Below are 23,462 nucleotides of genomic sequence, written 5' to 3' on the forward strand. Positions count from 1 at the left end.
AGATGTTAAGAGCTTACCTTGCCCTTTGTGAAAGCAGGTTTATTAAATTCATAAAAGAGCTCAGATTCCAGAAATTGTCCTATTAGTATGCCCTCTTCACAAAGGCTTCCTTTCTCTATAAAATCCTCTTCATTCAAATCTACCCTTAGAGATTTATCTACATTTTTTCCCAGCTCTGTCTCTTCATATTTAACAGAGACGGACAATTCTTCCTCAGACAGTGCATCTTCATCCCCAGATGCAGTGTAAGTATTGTCAAGCTCATCTTCAGCAGTCACAATACCACCACATTCTGTTTGGTTTAGGATAAGAGACTGTTCTCCCTCCTCTTCCTCCCCATCCTCATCTGAGTTATTGATTTCAGATATCTGGTCTTGTAATGAAGGTGCAAATTTGTTCAGGGAATCATCCAGTTCATCAATCTCCTCTGTGCTCTCCTCATCCATCTCAGCCTTATCACTGAGTATTATTACATTGCACTCTAAACCAAACTCATCCCTCTCTGTGACTACAGTGCTCTGAACATCTTCAGTCTCTGAAATACTGTATGTTTCAATATCATGCTCATTTGCTGGAACAGGGAGATCTCCATTTTCACTGTATTCATCCAAGCCTTGATCAATAACTATCACATTTTTCTGCCATTTCTTATCTTGGTCATGTTCTTCCTCTTCCTCCTCCTCATCATTTCCACTCTCTGTCTCTACACAGCTTGGTTTAGAGTCCTCATTATCACCAGAAATCATCTCTTCAGTTACAAAGTCTGAATCTTCCTGGGCAATTCCCAAATGTCCTATATCATCTGCCAATTCTTCTTCAGTCAGGCCTTCAGAGACAAACACCTTTGAAGGATCAATTGTACATGCCTCAGGCATGTCTATACTTCCATCAATAATATTAATACAATCCGCTGCTATCACTTCCCCCATTTTGTCAGCTACATTTTGCGTATCAGTGGCATCATGCTTTATGGCATCCTTTTCAGGTTCTAATCTTTGTGATGTCTCCTTATTGACATTCAAAGGCTTTTTTGGGCTGGATTTTGTAGGTTTTTTGTGGGGCAAAGCAAAATATTTGTAAGTTGCCCTTAAGCAGTGAAGAATATATTCATATACTAACTGACTGTTCAGAGTTCTTGCCACATTCCTCTTTACTGAGTAAGGGTCTGAAAGAAAAAGAAAGCCAGGAGCTAACTGAATACAGAAATCTATAACTTCATTGATAGATAGACAGGTTTGATTAGACCGGTTTTCTCTTACAACATTTAGATATATTGTCAATTAAGTTTTAATACACTGTTTTAGGAACACATTAGCAATAAATAGAGCTCTAGACTAAGTGGCGTAAACTGTATATGTATCATACTTAATACATTTAATAGTATCATACTGAAACATATGGCTGAAATTGTTTTTCTAACATATCTGACAGTGTACTTGCTAAGTTAGAGGGCCAATAACTCTTAATTGACAGACTTCAGGTACCTTCCACAGCAATGCGCTTTTTAGGCCAGTCCTTTGATTCACGAGACACTGCTTCTTTGAGTCGTATACTGATGACCAGATCAGCCAAATTAAACTCCAAGGCATAGAAGCGAAGCAGTTCTACCCAAAGCTGCCCAACTGGTGCTGAACACTGGTGTCCTGAATCAAACACTAAGGGAACCTGTTAATTAGAAAGCAAAAGCTTAAACCCTCTTCAGTTTTAAGGTGTATGAAAAACCCTCTTTTGGGGGGCAGAAAAATCATTCTGCCAGTCTAAAACTTGCTTTTCACTCACACACAGTCACTGATACCTATATGCACGCACACGGAGTCAAGTAAAAATGCAGAGTAACAGTATAAGTTTTTAAATAAACTTGTAACTTAAGTGTTGAAGTGGTGTGGAGGAAAAGTCACAATGATAATATTGTAATGAAGCCATAACAGATAATACAATGGCTAGATATTACCTCTGCAATGAGTGTTCAGGTCTCAACAATAAAAATTAATGCTCTACTCAAACAAGGGAAAATACACATTTTACAGCTACAGAAAAGGACAATTTAAAGAGGTAGTGTAAATTAAGATAACTAATACCTCAAACACTTATAAACCAACTTTAAAAATGGTTGGACAGTGACATTTATAATTATGGCTAATATTAATCATGATTGTGTATTTAAATAAAAATGTTCTTGTGCTATAATTAATACATTTCAAAGTAAGCATTTCAGATCATAAAAACATCAGTTAGGATGAAATATATAACCTCATCAAATGCAAATCATTTTTCAGAAAGAATTACATTCCATGGTCATTTAAAGGTACAGGTCAAAAATGTGCACCTCAAGCAAGAAGGGGAAGCGACAGACAGAGGAAATTACATAGTTTAGAATGTTTTTGGATATTTATTCTGCCAACTTTTTGGTTAGAGTTGTTTTTTAGGGCTAACAATCAATAATTTGGCATGAAGCAAAAGACACTGCGGATACTGGGATTCAGTGCTAGTCCATTTTGGTATTATGACAAATTATTGACAGTCTTTTAGTGTACATTATGCTTTTCCTTAGATTAGTCCTGTTCAGGTGGTCCTAGCTTTCATGGCTATACGTTATCTTAATATACTTGGTAAGAATTTAGTTTATTTTATAATGGCTCTGATTTATAAACACAGCACAAATTATTTTTAAAGATTTCATATTTTATCTATATAAAGATTGCTCAGTATTTTACCAAATAAGATCTTTTTAGAAAAGATCATGGAGTATTTTACACTTAAAATTATAAATGTTAGCCATTATTGGATTAAATTTATGTAACTTCTTTATTATAAAACACTCCCATGTGCGATTAGAACTGGATTTATACAGGTATGCTATTTCTAAAAAGAGCAATGTTATTAGATAAGAAAAATAAAGAGGAGCAATTATCGTGCAACAGTAATTCGAAATTAAGTTACTCATTAGACATAGTCAAGTTTGAAATAGGATTTTTTGAATTCTGTCAACTACGGTTGTCCCCTAGTTTAACAGATATTATTAACCCAATACTGTGACCCTGGGACCTCTTGGTACCAACTGGCTGAGGTTTACAGGGATCTCCTAGATCTGTTATCTGCATACTGGTTCACCAAAGAGTGTGATGTAAGGTCTCTAATGAAAACCTGTGTCACGCTGGTCGTCATAATCATCGTGAGATGTGTACACCGACAATATGTAAGGAGTTAGGTACACATAGACCTTAAGCACATAATTTTCAGTGAGAGTTAAGGCAGCTCACCAGAAGGGGATCAACATTCTCCTATCAGGCAAGAGAGAAGAGATGCTTATCTCTGGGTGGCTGGTCAAGTGTATCATGTATTGTCTACTTCACAAATGGAAGCCTATCTACAATCTGAGCACAAGGCTAATCAAAAGATTGTAAAAACCAACCAGAAGGGAGCACAGAGGAAAAAACTACTAATGGAAGGAGAGGAGGGGAATCCTGTTCACAAGTTAAGACAATGGATTTGTGTACTGTAACTGTAGAGACACAAACTGCATCCTTCACCTAGGAGACAAGCTGACAGCATGCATCTCTTATGAACAGAGGGTCACAGCCAACCTTGCTGCTAAAAGCTGGGACAAGATTTTTTGGGTGAGACAACCTTTATGAGACAGGAAAAATATGTTGTTAGTTAAGTGTAGGCCCTGGCTCTTTTTTTGTGAAGTAAAATTATACTTGTTTTCACAATAAACAAATCTAAGTGCTGTGTGTTAAGCTGAGCTGTGGTCTAAGGAGTAAGTGGGAAGCTGTGGTGTACTGTCCCTTTGGGAACAGCGGGTCTGGTAACTGTGTGAGTGTCCAGTGGTTTAGGGACTGGACACTGCAGGCATGCTTGGAGGACTCGGGTGTTGGAGTGTGCCTATCACTAACCTGGAAAGAGTGAGTGGGGTCTGTGGAGGCCTGAAGGGGAAAGTTTGTGTTGCCAGTAGCTGATGGAGTCAGAGAGTGATCCACAGTGGGCAAGTGGTAGTGAGGTGCCTTACAACCCTGGGTATCTCTGGCAAGCATCACAAATACCTTAAGACTGAGAATTACGTGCTGATCCCCTAGTAGTTGTCACATTTGTCTTTAAATGCTAGGATGTCCAATACACAACAGAAAACCAGTCACTGAATTAGAGACAAGGAGGGTGAGGTAATAAATTTTTATTACCACCCACTTTGTGTCTCTAATATCCTGGGACTGACAAGGCCACAACACTGCATACAGCCACTAAATTATGAAGTTTAGCTTCGCAATACATAAACAATTTTACTTCACTTAAAATAAAAATTGGTGGTCATTGCGGAGAGTGATTTCTAGATTAATACTGAAGTAACTGAAATGGTTCAGACCTTGCCCCTTTTAGGAGAAGCTTCTTTTGGGGAATCAGCATCATTAACAGCAGGATTATACTCCCAGATCACGATATCATTCTCAACATCTTTAAGGTTGAAGTTCACTAATTTGTTTAATGAGAATCCTCCAATCTGGAGAGAGGAGAGGAAAAGAGGAAAAAACACTGGACATCTTTTTTATCTGAAGGATTTCAAACCAGCCTCTTCCATAGTATTAATCATCCAGAAAAAAAAGTCAGTATTTTAAAGACGTACAAAAATCATCATATACTATACCCATAATAAAAACAGGCTTACTGAATTGTCATTCAATAGAGTACTTCCTCCCCAGTTAATCTGTTTTCTGATTAAATGTTACCAATTCACACAACAACTCATTAGTAGATTTTCAAAATGAGAAATTACCCCAATATCCATATAGTTATGATTTATAGTTGTATCTTTACTTTGTTAGCGGTTCCATCACATGGCTTTAAATACAATTTTATACATAGATTGATTTTGATTCTTTTACCAAGATCAAGAGCTGTATGTAAATGACAAGTGTGTAAAGAACTCTGAAATATGCTAATAATAAAATACATAATTGTTTGAAGAAGTCTGTTCTAGGCCTAGGATAAACTTTAAGTGCCTAAGTCCCACTCAAAGTTACTGAGTAGTTTTTGAAAATTTTGCACATAGGATACCATCTTAATTAATCCCCTTGTGCACAGGTATTATGATAGTCTTTAACTACATAACTGCACATTATTTTTTTTCCATAGGACCCCCGCCCCATCAGTGCACAGTATGGACCTGCATTAGAAGTGAATCAGGACTGTGCAGCGAAGGAGATGAGGCCACACACTGAACAAAGAGAAAACAAAAGAGCGAACAACTGTTCATTAAGTGAGCACTGTCCATTCCATGCACTGAATGAGGCTAGTATCCTGTGGAAAATAGCATATGATCACATAATTAAAGATGGCATCATAATGCTTGCGCACAAGGGGGAGGAATTAAAATTGCTCAACCAAAAGAACATGCCACAATAAAGGTTAACATATATTATGCACACAAAAACTATATTGATATTTTGCTGTTGGTGACTAAGTGTCACTCTCTTGCACAAGGGATAGGCAAGAAACAAGCAGGGAATAAGTAAGTTACAATTATAACAGATTTAGAAAATATCACCCTCAGATTGATAATACTTAAGTAGCACATACCCACAATCCCAAATAAACAGGCAGAAATGGTTCCTTCCTCTGTTGTAGAAAGAAAATGACCATTAAAGCAAACACGTAAGCTGGCAAACCTCCTTCTTCAGGACGATCAGCACAACACAGCTATAAAAAAATTGAAAAACACATTAACATTTTTCCGCACCAGGCTTTTTATTACAAATAGTCTTTTTGGTATCTATCATCATTCTCCTATTTGCAAAACCGGCAGTCAACTTAAATACTGTTAAGAGAGAGCGAAGATTTATATAACTCGTTTGTCCCCATGTTGTGGGATGTGTTTGGTTCCAAAGGACTTCATGTAGTCATTAAAATCACAGCCAGTGTTCTAGTATAAGAATATTGAAATCACTTTTCTTGTATGCATTCCATTCTGATAAACTTCCAGCCACACAAGCTATTGGTTGTACGCAATGGTTGGGATTTTCAATGGGGGTGAAGGGACATTGAGTTAATGAGATCTCGACATAATTCCCTTCAGCTTCTTTAATAAACTGCTTATTTTCAGTTTAAAGAGTTATTGTATAATAAATTCAGAATTGTGACTCTTATCTTTGTACTGTAATCTTCTCAAGCTATTCCAGAAATCAAGACTTAAGGTGGCATATCTGGTATGTATACCCAGAGTACTGTCTAACATTCACAAAGATGATTGGGTTATTTATGACTTCAAACTTCACCATTTAAGATTTCACTCATTTTTTCACCACACCAACTCTTCCTAATTTGTTTCCATTAACTTCAAATGTGAAAATTACCTCATTTGACAAATTTTTAAGAATTCTTGATAAATAATCTTCCTCTTCTATGCACTTGAAGCACTTTTGCAGCTGGTCCTCAGGGGCAGAGGAGTTGGGATTTCATAGGCAATTTTTTAAAAACTAACAGATGAAGATATGCATACCAACATCTTTATAAATTGAAAGTGTTGCTATTAATGTAGTTAGACTCTCAGCAAGCATGTAACGAAAGAACTTGTTACGCAACATTATGGTTGATTTTTTTGTACAAAGTCAAGAAATTCCAGCTAGAGTTTCACATCAACCTCTATTATCATATACAAAATGCTGCCTATGTAAAGAGATCTTTAACTAGAAAGGCGATGTGGCACAGTTGTGATTGCTGTGTACACTATAATTTAGTGCAACTATCTACTCATATGTGAATCAATTAAATAATCTCAGTCAGTGCATGCACATAATTGGCAAGGAAAATAATATACTGCACATAATATTGTATTCCTCATAGGAGAATAACCTGTGTGTCATGTTTAAAGTTCAAACACACTTTTGAATTATAAGAACCTAATAAAACAACTGAAAGTGTCTTAAAAGCATGAAATACTATTATATTTAGATCATTCAAGCAACTGATTAGATTCTTCTTGTAAAGTTAGAAAAAAAAAAGAGTCACTCAATCTAAACAGCAATTTTCAGTTTTCAATACTGGAAGCACCTTTCCCATAGCAAGGTACACCACCTAGCTAACCTAATGTAGCAATAGAAAGACAGGGCAACTGCAATCTGTTTGTGACTGCCCGCATCCCTCAAGGTGGAGAACCTCTGCTCTAGAATATGCAAAATTTCAGACCAAAGAGTAACTTTTTCCCCAAGAAGAGACTTAGAGCAATCACATTCCTAAACTACAACTGCAGATTTACTAGCATGACATTAGACTAAAAATATGAACGCCATGAAAACCACGATGTATCTTGGTTAAACTTTTATACACTGCCTACTTTCTTTTATCCGGGTGCCTGTTTTGAGAAATTCATCACACAAGAGTTGGACAAAAAGAACTGTTTGAGACGTAAACACCCCATTTGTGTTTTTTTATTAAAAAAAAAAAAAAAAGGACTCACCTTTGCCCAGTACCTGAAGGCAATCACTAGAGGTACAAGAGTTGGTTCTAGTTTTCCAAGAGTAGCCAAATGGTTTGTCGTCAGACAAGCATTTTCATTCCCTGCACTTACTTTACAAACAAGGCCACTACAATGACAAAGAAACAACCTGAAAATCCTGCAGGTGTTTTAAGGAAAGCCATATGTCAGATGAAATCTTACAACCTATCACAAAATAGAGGCTATCATGAGAGATTTAACAGCCTCAGAGACTCCTTTATAATTAAAGGAAGCAAACAAAACCTGTGTATTTAGTTTTACAATTTAAACATTTTAAGCTTTTACAAGAGCAAAACCATTTTAAAATTCACAACAATTCATCACTCACTTTCTGGAGATTTTTTTAAGCAACTAAATCATTTAGTCAATGAACTAAAACATTATACACTGTCATTTACTTCCGTGAATCAAAATAATTTCATTGTACCAAACCCCATTACTAAAAAAGTTCATAAACTATTTTCAAGTGCAGGGGGGGGAAAAAAATCACTAATGAAAGACCAAGTAGCTGCAAACAACTGGTGATAGATTCTACATCAGTAGCTAGTTACACAATATTTCATGAATCTTAAGTTGTATGTGGTAAGTGGGCAAAATAAAATGCCTCACTCCTTGTCTCCTTCCCCTTGCATTGTTTTTTAGGGTTTTTTCATTTGATATTAAATCTGCATTGTCTAGAAGGGAAGAAAGGAAATGTTCTACTTTAGCAATCATCCCCAGTGCAGTGAAAAAATAAAAAGGTTTTGTTTTATTTTGTTTGTTTTTTTAAAAGAGGACTGGGGAAGACGGGGTTGAGGAAGAAATAACCCTTACCCTCTTATTCTAGGCTAGGAATGACTTGCCCATAAGTGTTTGTGTCAAGATCCATGGAACTGTAATAATTTAGTACAGAAATGTTATTTTTTCAGGTGTGGGTATGTGTAATTTACATTGCTATATGCTATTAGAACACACAAATTGACAACGGAGACCTTTGCTTTTCTCTGCACACCACCACTGGTACTCTAGCATGGAAATCTGCATCAACATCAATAAAAGATTCTGGGGAGGGAAAAAGAAAAAGCCACATTAAGCACATTATTAATAAAAAGCTTTGTGTTTAAGGAGAAACTCATGTAGTGCAAGGAAGTAGAAATAAATTCTGGGTTTATCAGTCTGGCTCATAAAAGTATCACCTCTAATTAGAAATCTGACCAACTCAAGCATGAAAGTAGAAAGTTAAGTCTGGTGGGTCAGTATTGACAGACATGTTAATTTAGATTTTGAAAATATGAAAGGAAAAATGTGGTCCAACTATATAAACTTGCAATGTTTCTAAACAAGATCACATTGTTGGCAGAAGAGGCAGCGGCTTAGCAGTTGTGTTAAAAAAAATGCTACAAGGAAAAATTAAACAACTTTCAATAGTGTATACTTTAGCTATCAATAAGTATACCTGCTTAATATTGTTTTCAATGTATTCATCTAGGTTGTTGGTTTTACTGTAGACAGGTTAAGGATCCAGAATAATTTCAGTACTTTTTCAGGCTACAGATAACATTACAAAAGTGATAGATGAAGGGGTGCAGGGTAATCTCAGTTAAACAGAATGAAACCATTTAAGCTAATTTTCCTCAATAGCCTATTCAGACCTCTTATCTAAATATTACACCAGCCCTATTGACATTATATAAATCTGCCTTTAATAGGTCTATTTTATTGGGATCATTCCACCTTTCTGTTTTTTCTGTCCTTTCCTCTATCAACTTTATACAATCCAATTCTCACACCCAGTTCTTCTTATTGTTGGTCTCTTCACATTCTCGTTTCTCCTTTCAAATAGGCTTCAGTCTGATATCACCTCAGTTTACTTAGTTTTTTGTTTTATATTTATGGGGTCAGCCACTGCTCAAATAGCCAACAAACTACAGCACATCACGCCACTTCAGGGGTTTAAAATTGCTGACCAGTTCAAAACAGCTTTGAAATCAGCCAGTCAAAATGATCTAGATCTATTGCTTTATATGCTGCCTTTTCCACAGCTATAGGAAAGACAGATTAGGAGAGCTACAGTAAATGAAAACACCTACTTTCCCAGGATGAACCCCTACAGACTTTCTTTAAAGTGGCAACCAAATACTCTATACACACACACAAATACAAGTGACCTATTAGTGTAGAAGCATTCTTTGATGACACTACGAAACAGCAAGAAATTAACTGGGATGTGCTCCTGAGGCCTTGCACGATGAAGGAAATGCTTTATTCTTTATCAATTTAGTACAAGCAACTTGTCACATAAATGCCTTCTTCCATGTTCTAATTTCCAATTAGAGTTCACTGTTCCAAAGCACAGGTTACTATTTTATACCCAAGTGTTTGTTTATTGCTGAACCACAGTGGAAGGACAAAGTTAATCTCATTCTCCCCCAGGTTATGCAAATGACTAGCGAGGAAGGTATAAATACATTAAGATATGCAAAAAAAGGCATAAAGTCTAATTACTATTTAAATGTTAAACATACTTTCCTGTATAGCAATACATTTGTCCCCCTCTAAATTACAGTTATTCTATATCAGGAAATAGCTTACAACTTTTTGTTTTTTAAAGAACAATTCAGCTACTGTAGATAAGCTGGCCAGAGTAAACAGAGCACTACACTATTAACAAAACTGTATTTAAAGACAGTTTTAGAGTAACATGCTTTACACAAACATGTTTGCCAAATCTGTTTTTAAACTTCTTAGCATGTGGGAGGGCGTATCGGTATAATCTTAAAAAAAAAAAAAAATCCTTGACCTCCCAACTTGGGGGGAGGGGGGGGGAGGGGAGGGTGGTTGGAAAGAGTGGAAAGAAGGGTAAAACCTCACACACAAGATAAAATAGAAAAGGAGCCACCCTCCCTATCTTTTTCCTTTGTGTATGTTCTATTTAGATTGTAAAGACCCCGTTTTCAGCTGGGTTCAACCCAGTCTTCACTGATGTGCATAAATTAGGACTGAGTGGAATTTTTTTAGTACCTCAACATGCAGGTGATGAGTTTGCATATAAACATTCTATCTTGTGTACGAAACATCAGCACCCCAAAACTATATGTGCAGATGTGTGCACAAAGTTGTATACACATGAAAGGAGGCTAGGATCTGAAAATAAGGCCTTAAGTACTTTGGGATGAAGACTAGTCAGTCTTATTTCAAGTAAGAAGCACCATGCACACCTATGCTGCTAGGTAAACCATCCTCACAAGCTAGCCTATGGAAAGGGGGGGCAGCACAATTCACTTTGAGTTTGATGACATCCCCATTCCTGATGTGAATGAGAGCACACAGTTAGAATTTTTACCATCAAAGGACATACTGGAGCTAGTATTTGAATGAAATACTAAAGCAGCTAAATTCTTTAGACATTATACAAGTGATGCATTTAGTATCTACCATTATTGATTAAGGGTAAGTCATTCGTCAGAATACACATGACAAGCTACACATGACAAGCTAAACAGCTTGTCTGACAGCTTTAGTTATGTAGTGTTGTAGCCGCATCAGTCCTAGGATATTAAAGAGAAAGGTAGGTGAAGTAATATCTTTTATTGGACCAACTTCTGTTGATGAGAGACTATAAGGTATGTAAAGGAGCACACCTTACCCTAGGGAGATTTGCACTACATTATGAGCTAGCAGAGGAATATTACAATCAACCTTTGTTTCTGTGTTACCATCAGCAGTGCTCACAGAAAGAGCTTGGGGATCATTATAGAATGTTATACCGTACAGTGTTGTGGTACACTGAATTTTAGGCTACCACCATATAATTCTATCCAAGGCACCACTCCTGCAAAGACTTAGGCACCTGCTTAACTTCATGCACTGTGTAGTCTCATTTACTTCACATGCTTAAGACTCTGCAAGATCATTGACCAAGTAAATATAGCAACATAAAAACGCCAACTGTTTTCCTTAGCTGTGAAGACATTTTGGAATTCAATGTAGAAAATGCTCCCTCCTCCAATTATGTAAGCTTAATACCTTTACTCTTGTACCTGTTAATTTACTAGTGTATAATTAGAATGAAACTATATACGGAGACAGACTTTCATTATTCTGTAAAAATGAAGCAAGCATTTGATTTGATGCATCTACTTAAAAAATGTTTTGCATTCAGAGAAAGAGTATTGTGATGATTGCAAGGGGTGATTTTGAAATGAAACAAAGCAGTGAACAAGTATTTCTTACCACTATTCTTCAGACTTTCTTGTACAAGTAAGAGAACATCTGGTTGAGCCATCTGTGAAATGGAGTCATATAATAGAATAGAAGTTTATTAAAAATCCATCATTAAAAAATATTTTTCTAATATTTCAGTAGTTTAAACTATACTTTCATATTGAAAAGACAGAGAAGGCTCTTGTGTCTGGTGCAGGCTCACTGTGTGACCTAAGGCAAGTCACAACATCTATAGCCCAGTTTCCCCATCTGTAAAATGGGTATAAATATCCTGATCTGCTTCACAGGGTTGCTGGGAGGTGAGTTTTAACTCATTAGTGTTTGTAAAGTGGTTTGAGTTCATTGGATTGAAGATGCTATTAGCACAGAGTAATACCACTACTACTACTACTTTCACAACAGATTAAGATGATTTTAATTAAGATTTTAGTTAACGATAGCTCCCCTGGGATCGATACATTTTGGTTAATACCACTTGGCATCTTTGTTATTACTTGCTTAAACGTCACTAAAAAAGTCAATTAAAGCCAATTTTACATCTATAATAAAAACCTGCTTACGTACATTGGCTGGAAACTGGACATCAATGTTTACATCAGAAGTTTTGAAACCAAATCTGCTACTGGAGGAGCCGTACAGCCTTAGCGAGCAATCTGCAAAGAAAGGAATTTTTTGAATTTACTCAACATCTTAATCCAAATCTTGGGTTGGAGTATAGCCACTTTGCAATGCCTTGCCAGCAGATTCTAGTCCTAGAACTGGTGTAGACAGCCATCAAATAATCACCCCAATTCTGAAGTATCTTTCAGTAGCACAACAGTTCCTACACCTTATCCCTACAGCTGATGAAGGGACTGAGGCCACACCCAACAGGGCATGGCTTGGGCCTCCTCTAAGCCCTGCTGATTCCCAGCCACTAAGTCAGTGACAGTTGATGTAATTTAGAGCAACCTTCCGGCCAAAATGTTGGCACTACATCACCAAGCAGAACATACTGACAAAATCAAATTATATTAGTGGTACAACTTGTCAAAATTTTAGAGATTAAGTTACTCTTGTGGAGAAAGATGCTTTTTCTTTTTAGTATATTTGACAATCAAACCAAATGGCAGAGTTATACCTGGCAATTTTTGGTGCAATAAATCTTCCATCGCTGTTTTAATTTTGAGTCTTTGTTCCAAATCCTCATTATTTAAGCCAAACTCTTGCACTACATTTTCAATGGCAATACCAATAGCTTGTATCTGGGAAGGTGTTGGTGGAGGCAGGGTAGTCAGCAGTTCTTCTTCTTGCTTTTCCTTCAAGGACAACCATATTTTAACATATTTAAATGACTCTCTTTAATTGCTTTAATGAGGTAGGGGTGGGTACAAACAACCTACCGTCATAAACATTTCTGTCTGCCCATCTATATTATGGAGCTAATAACCAGTTTCAAACAGTTGATGTGTTAGGACACAATTAAGGTCTAGAGAAACCAGGGTAGGTAGAAAGAATCATTGTATATCATCTATCTAGATAAAGAGTTAGAGACTTCAATAATTTACAAAAATCCATACATCTATATAAAAAGATAGAAAAATATCGCTTTCTCCTTACAAGAAATGGTATGGGATAATGAAGTTGAAGACAAAAGGGAAACCCTGTACATGCCTTTCAATTCCTTTTGTCTTCTGGGCCAAAGGCGGGGAAGAAGGGCAGGCGCAGCAGGAGTTTCTTTCAGTAATAAAAAAATGTCAAGTGCAGTTATGCTAGCAATAGTTTTAAATTAAAATAAGAGATTTAGCTTTATATTTATTATTGATATATATTGATATATATTCTCTCATACTGGAACCTTTTCAAGAACCTTTTCATTTTATCTAGGCTATTTAGAAAATGGCAATTAAAATTTTTAAATTCATTCTTACCAACTCATTTTAAAATCAAATATATTATAGCTGTCAGAACGCCAGTAAATGACATATTAAGAAGAGAGCAGATACATTATACTATTACACAACTGATGAACAATAAATAAGGTTAAGTTGTTACAGCTTTTTATTACAAAACTTTAAAAGTTATGACCTACACAATAATACTGAATTATCATTAAAGGGAGTTTTCATTTAATGTATAGTTATTAGGAGATATCCGTAATATCCTAGAGGCAGTCTTGAGTTCACTCTATGCCGGAAAAAAGTCTCAAATTACTTTTGAGAAAAACGAATTATTTGCTTTTACCAATGTCAATGGACATTGGTAGACATTATATAGAGAAGCACTCTATATAACAGTAGCAGAATATTAAGCATGGTAAGAACAAGGCAAAACTTCAGCGCTAATATAATTGCATCATCATTAGCAGGATAACAATACTTAAACAAATATAAAGCATGGATTTGTAAAAGTGACATTAACTCACCTTTATGTTTTTCTTGTGCTTCTTCTCTTTAATGTGCTTATGAGCAAATGTCACTGACTCAATCAAAGCATCACATAATTTGCAGATATATTTGGCTGTTGGGTAGTTTCGAGGACGCTAAAATTGAGATAATTTATTCACTAAGATACAGAAAGATGTTACCTTCATTTCACACATCTGTCAAGGTTAGTTAAATTTTCCTAGGAAGTCCAAAAGTACACCCTCCCTCTTTCCTAGCCCTAGGATTGCCACCTTTCTAATTGCTGGTAACTGGACCCTCGAGGCCAAGCACCTGCTCCGCCTCTTCCCCCCAGGCCCACCCCCTTCTCTGCCTCTGCTCCCCCAGGCCTTATCAGCATTGCTCACTCCTCTCCTCCTCCTCCCAGTCAGTTGCTGGATCTTCTCAAGGAGCCCGCCTGCAGGTAGGAGGTGGCCCCAGCTGAGCAGAGGCTAGCATGACCTGGTGTCTCCCCCTGCCCTGTGGTAACCAAACTTTTGGTTTAGATGCCATTTAGGATAGCCAGGTCCCCTTTTCAACCAGACTTCCTGGTCGAAAATTGGGCACCTGGCAACCCTAAATGGCACCTGGACACAGACGCCAAAAACCAGACTGTCTGGGTAAAACTGGACGAGTGGCAACCCTACCAAACCCCATTCTTAGGGCCAAGCTATTTGAATATTACATAGAGAGATACTTGGAAATTCGAATACTAAATGTAGTCAAAAGCAAGGGTACACTAATCCTCTTTTTATTCATTTCCAGCCACTGAACACCCATTCTGTTAAAATGTTATGGATTGGATCACTAACAGACCCTTTAGCTTAATAAAGTGGAATTCTTCAGTAAAAGTGCAAGCCTTTGATCTTCAATTCACAGATTAAAACCTATGTGATAAAATATGGAAATACTCTATATACAAAGAGTGTGTGGTCACCTTCTTTAGTCTGTAAATGCAGTCTCTCTTTAATCGCTCTTCAGCCTGCTGCAACCCTAGTAGTTCCTTCACGGATAGCATCGACTCATCTATAACCGGGCCTTCCATATAGTCATCTTGATCATACTCCTCTTTTCCGGTCCTTCTTGATCTCCTTGGTTTCCTATGTTTCTTCATTTCTTAAAGAGTCATCAGAACAAATATACTGTAACATCATTTCAGAGCACACAACAGAATGAGTGTGAAACTAATGCCCTAAATAAGGCAGACAAGATTATCTACTTGTCACACTATTTCCTTTTCTGTCCTGTGCAAGTCATCTTCTCTGACAACTGCAATACCTCCCACTTCCCGGTGGTGCATATTCATACTATATCCTAAGGTATGTTTGTTTTGACTTTTACCGATTACTGGAGAATGACCTCTGAAGTATCAACCAACAGTCTGACCCACAAAAAATCAGTAACGCTATTTAGAAATTCTTGTTTGATCAACACTGGTTAATGCTAATGGCAACAGGTTCTATGGTCAGTTTAAGACTCACAAGTTCTAAGGGATTAAGATGAGATGACATACTATCCCTACAGAATTACTGACACTGGATGAGTCCCCACTTCTGAACCTGAATATTTTAATATAGGAATTTTGATATTTTCTTAGGTACTTCAGTATTCTGAAGTACCTAAGAAAATGACATGAAGGTTAGCACCCCTATACCTAAATTATACCCAGGCAGTAAAAAGTGTGTGTGTCATGTATATAAGACACAGTGCAGATTTCCCCCCAAAAGTCCCTTTCCTTACTCCCACGTAAAGTATAGCCCTTATGTAAAGATACTATGGCAACATTATTTGTTTTATACCCAAAAATGAAGGTTTATTGCTCTTGTGGTATCACCCACTGTTCAACTGTACCAGTATATTGGCTACGATTGTCTAGAGACAAATAAAATAGCAAATTAAAAACAAGATAGTGATCTCTTTTAGCAACTCAGAAAAGGGAAGCAAAGCCCCTTTTTCACCTCAATAAAGTAATCAACTTGTGTAAAAATGGATGTACAACTTAATACAGCTAAGTCTTGCAAAATAGACAGTATGATAAATTTGTTGTGTTTACAGTTAAGCTTGTGGCAGAAGTCTAGGTGTAAATATACTATCTATGCTTTGTGAGCAGCTTTACTGTTGCAAAAATGCTGATAGTCACTGGTCCAAAGCGTACAAATAAAAAAAACAAGTGATCTTTGGCTCCAGCAGGAATGAGTAACTACAGGCCAGATTTTCAAATGAGAGCCAGGATTGCAGCTCACCTCTAGTTTAGGCACCTAAATAAAGTTGCCGGAACAATGGGCTCTTCCAAATGCTTTTGAAAATCTTTCTTACTCTGAAATACTTCCACAGGCCTAAGATTTTTTCCTGTATTGATTTTTAGAAGCCAACTCCAACAAGCAGAAAGAGAATTCATGCTCTGATATTTAGGAAGGTTGCCCTTGAACCCATATCTTTCAGTCTGTTGCAATAGCTGGGAAAGACAAGTCTCTGGTATTTTACTCATCTCAACTTTTTTTTTTTTTTTTTTTTTTTTTAAAAAGATAGTCCTCCTAAGTGAATAAATCCAGTGCCCGCATCTGCTGTTCATAGCTTTCCTCCAAAAGCAGTATAAAAACACTCATTTCACTGCTGCTCATTGACAAATTAACCCAATGGCTAAGGATATGTCTACACGGCATTTTGGATCAAGCAAAAGCAAACCTCCCAGCCCACATTGACAATCTTGGCCTAGCAGAAAAAACAGGAGTACTTGTGGCACCTTAGAGACTAACAAATTTATTAGAAGTGGGCTGTAGTCCACGAAAGCTTATGCTCTAAAAAAATTGTTAGTCTCCAAGGTGCCACAAGTACTCCTGTTCTTTTTGCGGATACAGACTAACACGGCTGCTACTCTGAAACTTGGCCTAGCAGGACTCACACTAGTGTTCTAAAATCTACCTGTGTAGACAGCACTTTGAAGTTGTGGCTCAGGCTGGAGCTTGGGCTCTGAAACCCACTCCACTCCTTAGGCTTCAGAGCCTGTGAATTCAACAGCAGCTTAGTGGCCACCTTTCTTCTCTTCCCTCTCAAGAAAACAAGCCAGTAGCTCTCTAGCTTGACTCAGTCCACTCACCTGGTCAAAATATCTATTCATTCGGTTCAAGGGAGTTTTCAAACTCTGGATCTCAAGGTTCTGACAGGCAGCCATGAAACTGATCACAGCCTTGTTAGTGTCACTCTTCCATAGCTTGGCAAAGCTACCAGCAACAGAGCCCTCTCCCTGCAAACTGAGGAAGATAATACTGCATCTGTTTACATCATGGGCTAAAAACTTTTTTTTTTTTTTTTTAAACTTAAAATCCTGCAGAAAGTGATGGGAGAGGGGCCAGAAGACTTTTACACACTGCTAAAGAGCATGTGAATCACAGTTTCAAAATTAACAATAGTTCCAGCTACTCTAAGAATTCACCAATGCGAGATTTGTTTAGAAGCCTCTCAATAGCCAATAAATAAGTAAAAACTTGGAAAAATCTAACCACCCTCATGCCAATAGCAAGTAGGAAATATTCCTAGGAAGCAAGCGGTCTAAACCATCAGTGTCTGCTCAACTTTAAAACAATAAAATCTTAAGTTTCTAATCCTTTTGGGAGTCCTGCTTTACCACCATGTATGTAGCTTTAATGCTACTGTTCAGAACCCTGTGGGCAGCAGCGTAACTGACAAGAATAATGTAAATTTCACTCAGCTGCCATTTAGAGAAAGCTATGACCAGAGGCTGCAAGTATAACTCAACACCCAAAAGCAGACCCACACAACCCACCATTCTTGCAGCAGACAAGAGGCTGGAGTAAGGCTAGAGGAGCAGAGACCCCCATCTCCACATAGCTGCAACAAGGCTGGGTAGAGTGTGCGTTTTCTCCCTACCAGCAGCAGGCTAGTGAGGTGTCCTTCAAATTTATCTGGTACCTACCAGCCAGAAGCAGATAGTAAAAGGGAATGAGCAAGCAGGGTCTAGGCCCAGATAGTACTCTGCTAGAAAGCAAAAAGGTAGAGAAGGAACTCTGACTGACTTTTCCCCACTTTGACTTACTCGGTGTCACCCCCTCCCTGCCATTCTTTCATACTGACTCTTTAGCTAATGGCAGTAAAACATTTGAGCTCTGCAATAGTCCTGTCGTTATGCTCTTACAGAACTCTCCCTCTCCATGATCAATATAAATGCTCTGATTAATAAAATTTGGATATCAAACAAGTGACAATGCATCGAATTCTGCTGCTCATCATAAGTTAATACTAATTTTTATGAGCACTGAAATAGCTGTTTATAAAACAATATGCAAAGTGAGTAAAAACTCCTATCATTAGTTGATAGCTATAATATTGGTTGAGACCAACTAAATGGTAAACTAAGTATTTAAACAGAGTATAAGAAGCAACTCATCCCATGTCCTCACTGTATCAGCTTTCCTTTAGTTCTTAAAAATGAAACAAAAAAGCTTACACCACCAAATCTCTCACAATCTGAATATTCTATCCTCTTAACACTTGGCCTGAAATTACTGCTTAATGAATAGAAAATCTAATACAGTGACTTGATCTGCATAGTCCCACTTAACTGGTATATTTAAATTTGTATACTCATTCAGTATCGGTCAAGTACAGGAGGATATAAGCTTACAAATATAAGCTATGAATTTCCATAAGAAGCCACCAAAAGGCTCAGGGTACATCTACACTGCAAAAAAACAGCCAGTCTCAAAGCCCAGGGCAACTGACACAAGCTCACACTATGGGGCTAAAAAGAGCAATGTAGATGTTCTTGCTTGGCCTGGAACCCGGGTTCTGTAATCCACCGCCTTGCTGAGTTTCAGAGCCCAGGCTCCAGCCTCAGTGGGAACATCTACACTGCTATTTTTAGCCCCGTAGCAACAGCTCGGGTCAATTGACCTGGGCTCTGAGACTTGCTGCTGCAGGATTTCTTTGGCAGTACAGACATACCCTTAGTGCCCTAGATTAAGCTTCAATCTTGAAACCTGGTTCACTTATTCATTACGGGTTGCCCTCAGTTCAGTTCTGCTTAACCAGCCGCAATGAGGCAAACAACAGCGCCTCTAGTAAAAGACAGAGACGGTGCTTGAGCAGCTACCAGACGGAACATGGGAGCCAGAGGTTCTATGGCAGTTGACTGAGTGAAGGAGTTGAAGGGATGGGGAGATGTAATAAAAACTTAGTTGTCCTTAGTTGTCCTTAAGGGCTGATCTACGCTGGAAACTTAGATCGGCATAGCTACGTCTCTCAGGAGTGTGAAAAATCCACACCCCTGGGAGATGTGGCTATGCTGACCTAACCCCTGGAGTAGACAGCGGTAGGTCAATGGAAGAATTCTTCTCTTGACCTAGCTACTGCCTCTCAGAGAGGTGGATTAACAACAGAGATGTGAGAACCCCTCCCATCGCTGCAGCAAGTGTCTACACTGAAGTGCTGTAGCTGTGCCACTGCCACATTTTAAGTGTAGACACAGCTGAAGTGTGCCACAGGGACTGAGAGTCAAAGCCAAGTCTACCTCAAGATGGACTGTTGTCAACTAGTGTTAAAGTTATCTAACTGTAGAGTACCATATTTAAAGCTTTCATACAGGAAACAATTTGTTACAGATTATTTATGCCAGTGGTTTTCAAACTTTTTGTATTGGTTACCCCTTTCACACAGCAAGCCTCTAACTGTGACCCCTCCCTATAAATTAAAAATGGGGGGAGGTAATTTAATGGGGGTTTGGGGATGTCAGCCCCACCGAGCTGACAGCTCGCGACCCCCTTGTAACCACCTTGTGACCCCCAGTGGGGTCACAACCCCCAGTTTGAGAACCCCTGATTTATGCATTTGTTTTATGGTATAAGTATGATTTTTCTTGAAATATTTGGAAGACAGTTTCAGTTGAAGGACAGAAGACAAATATCCAATTTAAATGAAGAAACAAAAATGACACCCCTTCTCCCTCCCACACACAACCTCAACAACTCAAAGAATTCTCTTTTGACCTTTTCTGTATTAATGTTCCTAATCATCCTGCTAAATGTCAAATGGCCTTTATTTCTTCCTCACTTCTCATTTTCCTCCATATTTTCTCTCTTTAGTTCTTCCATTACTGTTCCATTTCTCTCTTACCAATACCTCATTAAACCCTCTCAATACCTGTATTCATCATCTTGAATTTTGCCTATACTGAAGTACTAAGTGAGGATATAAATATATAAAGCCATGAATGGTGTGAAGAAAGTGAATTAGGAAGTCTTATTTACCCCTTCACATACCACAAGAACTAGAGGTCACACGATGAAAATAAGGCAGCAGGTTTAAAACAACCATAAGGAAGTATTTCTTCTCACAACGCACAGTCAACCTGTGGAATTTGTCAGAGGATGTTGCAAAGGCCAAGAGTATAACTGGCTTCCAAAAAGAATTAGGAGACTAGGTCTATCAATGGCCATTAGCAAAAATGGTCAGGGACAACTCCAGGCTCTGGGTGTCCATAAACTTCTCACTGCCAGAAGCTGGGACTGAAGGACAGAGGATGGATCACTCAATAATAGCCCTGTTCTGTTCATTCCCTCTGTAGCACCTGGTTACCGGCCACTTGTTGGAAGACAGGATCCTGGGCTAGATAAACCATTGGTTTGACCCAATATGGCCATTCTCATGTTCTAATATTGCCAGTCACCTCATTTATATCTCCAGACACAAAATGCTATCATATACCAATTTAACAAAATTCCCCTTTTATCAAGCTATTCTAGTTCTCACTCGCTAGCACTGTGCAATGGCACTGCAAATCTTTACATAGACTCATAGACTTTAAGGTCAGAAATTATGATCATCTTGTCTGACCTCCCGCATGATGCAGGCCACAAAAGCTGACCCACCCACTCCTGGAATAATTCTCTCCCTTGACTCAGCTGTTGAAGTCCCCAAATCATGATTTAAAGACTTCAAGTCGCAGAGAATCCTCCAGAAAGCGACCCCTGCCCAGCAAGCAACCCCTGCCCCATGCCGCGGAGGAAGGTGAAAAACCTCCAGGTCCTCTGCCAATCTACCCTGGAGGAAAATTCCTCCCAACCCCAAATATGGCAATCAGCTGAACCCCGAGCATTTGGGCAAGATTCTCCAGCCAGACCCTCTGGAAAAAGTTCTCTGTAGTAACTTTTAATATCCCATCATTGACCATTGTTACTAATTACCAGTGATGGCACATTATTGACCTATTGATTAAAATCACGTTATCCCATCAAACCATCCCCTCCATAAACTTATCAAGCTTAATCTTAAAGCCAGAGAGGTCTTTTGCCCCCACTGTTTCCCTCGGAAAGCTGTTCCAGAACTTCACCCCTCTGATGGTTAGAAACCTTCGTCTAATTTCAAGCCTAAACTTCCCGACGGCCAGTTTATATCCATTTGTTCTCAAGGAAGTTTAACAAAAGACAACATCTAGATAGCAGCCGTCAGCATAGTTAAACTTTACAAGGTTTAGCACAAGGAAAAAAAATACATTCCTCACCCTTTTTGGGGCGAGGAGGGGCAGCAGAGGAAGAAGAGAGACAAGTCAGTCACTCATTGTTCTTTTTAAAAAACTAAAACCTTTCTAAGCATGTGGTTTACAGTGTCTCACCATCAATTTAGTACTTCTCTACTTGAAGGTCACTATGCTATCAGGACACTTTATGCCAAGATTGGTGAATATGTCTCTATAGTGTGGATCTTATTCTTCTCTCCTCACAGAGGAAAAGTTCCTATTCAAATCAGAATAAGCCCCCTCCCCCCCATGACAACTTCCTATTTTACACAATAGTGTAAGACTTTTATAGTTTTATTTTAAAGTTACAGATTGAAACATGTACAGAAGTTACCTGCATGAGAAGATAACATTAAGTTAGCTATTTTCCATGTTGTCTTATTCCCATTTCCTTTTCACTTTTTTTAGCTAATTTACTGAACAAGTTGTGTGTAAATTTACCATATGGTCTTGCAGCAAGTAACGTCAATCACTTGTGCAACTTCTTCAACACTGCCTAAAGATTGGAGAGATTTATATCGAGCTGTAGCTTGGAAAAATGCAGAATATTAAAGTTGAAGACTGGGACATCACACTTGCTGTTATTATATACTTGTCTAAAGTTTATAAAGTGATTAATTTATCAAACCAACAAGATGGTTTCATAGTACAACCAGTTTATAAAAACAATCTTTGTATCAAATATTGTAACAATATTGCTTAAAATGCTGCCATTGAGTACAGTCGATACTTTGCAAGATAGAAGTGTTAAGAACAGAAATAGTTTTATTTAGTTTTTTGCATTAACAGTGAACCTTAAAGTTGTACTTTCCAGACAAGCACACAGTAATCGATTTTACTTTAAAAACTATGTAAAAAAATGTGTTCATTACCAGAGTTTCCTTTCTGTGTGTCTGACATTTCTTCATTTAAGTCTTTCTGAAGCTGTCTTCTGACATTTCTGCTTCCTGCACCTTCTACCTCATGAAAAGAGTCTTTTCTTGTCCTGTTAAGCACAGGAATCCCAACTGTAGATTTGTACTCTCTCCAGCTGTCTGAATTGCCACGATGGTCATCGGATATCCATTTCTTAATTTGGTCTTTTTGGGTATCATTTATCCTTACCCCTTGGTTGTGACCCATGTTTTTAAAAGAATTTGAGCTACTCAGAATACTATGTGGTCCTTTTCTGGGACTGTTTCCACAGTGACCTTGTGATCCCTTTTTCTTCGGAAAGCCCATATCTATTTTTTTGCCATGTCCATAATCCTCCATGGGGTGATAGTCCTGTTGTAAAGGGTTCCTCTTCAATTCCTCTTCATCTAGAACTCCCCTCTCCTTTTTTCTTTTGGCAAAGCAAGTTTTTGCAGCATCTCCCATTATAATTGATTTTCAATATAATAATTTGCACCTGGAAAAAAAGAAGAAGGTAATTTTAAATAATCAACTGTTTAACAACAGATTAAAGAGGAATAAAAATGTAACAGGTTTAGCAAATGAGTAACTCATGGTTTTCCTCAGTACACCTTGCACATCATATAAAGACTAGAGCTGGGCAATTTCTTTCCCCCAACAAGTGGTAAATTTACCAAAATATGAATATATCAGGGCACCAAAACTATTTGCAAATATGGTAAATAGTTTTAATCAAAAAATAAATTTTTTGGACACGATGAAACATTTTATTTCAACATTCGTTTTGAAACAAAATGTTTTTTTTCAAATTAGCAATCAACTTTTTTGTTTTGACCTATCCACCCTTCCCCAACCCCCCCTTTTGCTTTTGGTGATAAATCCACAAATAAGATCTATATCACTAAATGTCAAGCATTTGCATTTTCTTTTTACTGTATTTCTTTAT

At 37.8% G+C, this 23,462-nt stretch overlaps 1 protein-coding gene across 4 annotated transcripts in view; it reads right to left on the reverse strand.

The window, feature by feature from the left end:
* TUT7 (terminal uridylyl transferase 7) overlaps nt 1–23,462 on the reverse strand; it is a 47,204-nt gene that overhangs the window by 22,002 nt on the left and 1,740 nt on the right. For all 4 annotated transcript variants that reach the window (XM_065599425.1, XM_065599424.1, XM_005304304.5 and 1 more), the window contains exons 2-13: nt 22,495–23,012; nt 15,029–15,207; nt 14,094–14,210; nt 12,810–12,987; nt 12,254–12,342; nt 11,699–11,750; nt 8,458–8,527; nt 7,448–7,574; nt 5,572–5,691; nt 4,361–4,495; nt 1,485–1,665; nt 18–1,165 (exon numbers count right to left, since the gene is read on the reverse strand). In XM_065599425.1, the coding sequence (XP_065455497.1) occupies nt 18–1,165; nt 1,485–1,665; nt 4,361–4,495; nt 5,572–5,691; nt 7,448–7,574; nt 8,458–8,527; nt 11,699–11,750; nt 12,254–12,342; nt 12,810–12,987; nt 14,094–14,210; nt 15,029–15,207; nt 22,495–22,981 (2,883 nt within the window). In that variant the 5' untranslated portion in view covers nt 22,982–23,012. The remainder of the gene's footprint in view (nt 1–17; nt 1,166–1,484; nt 1,666–4,360; nt 4,496–5,571; nt 5,692–7,447; nt 7,575–8,457; nt 8,528–11,698; nt 11,751–12,253; nt 12,343–12,809; nt 12,988–14,093; nt 14,211–15,028; nt 15,208–22,494; nt 23,013–23,462) is intronic.

This window comes from Chrysemys picta, chromosome 6, assembly GCF_011386835.1.
Source record: "Chrysemys picta bellii isolate R12L10 chromosome 6, ASM1138683v2, whole genome shotgun sequence".
Lineage (NCBI taxonomy): Eukaryota > Metazoa > Chordata > Testudines > Emydidae > Chrysemys > Chrysemys picta.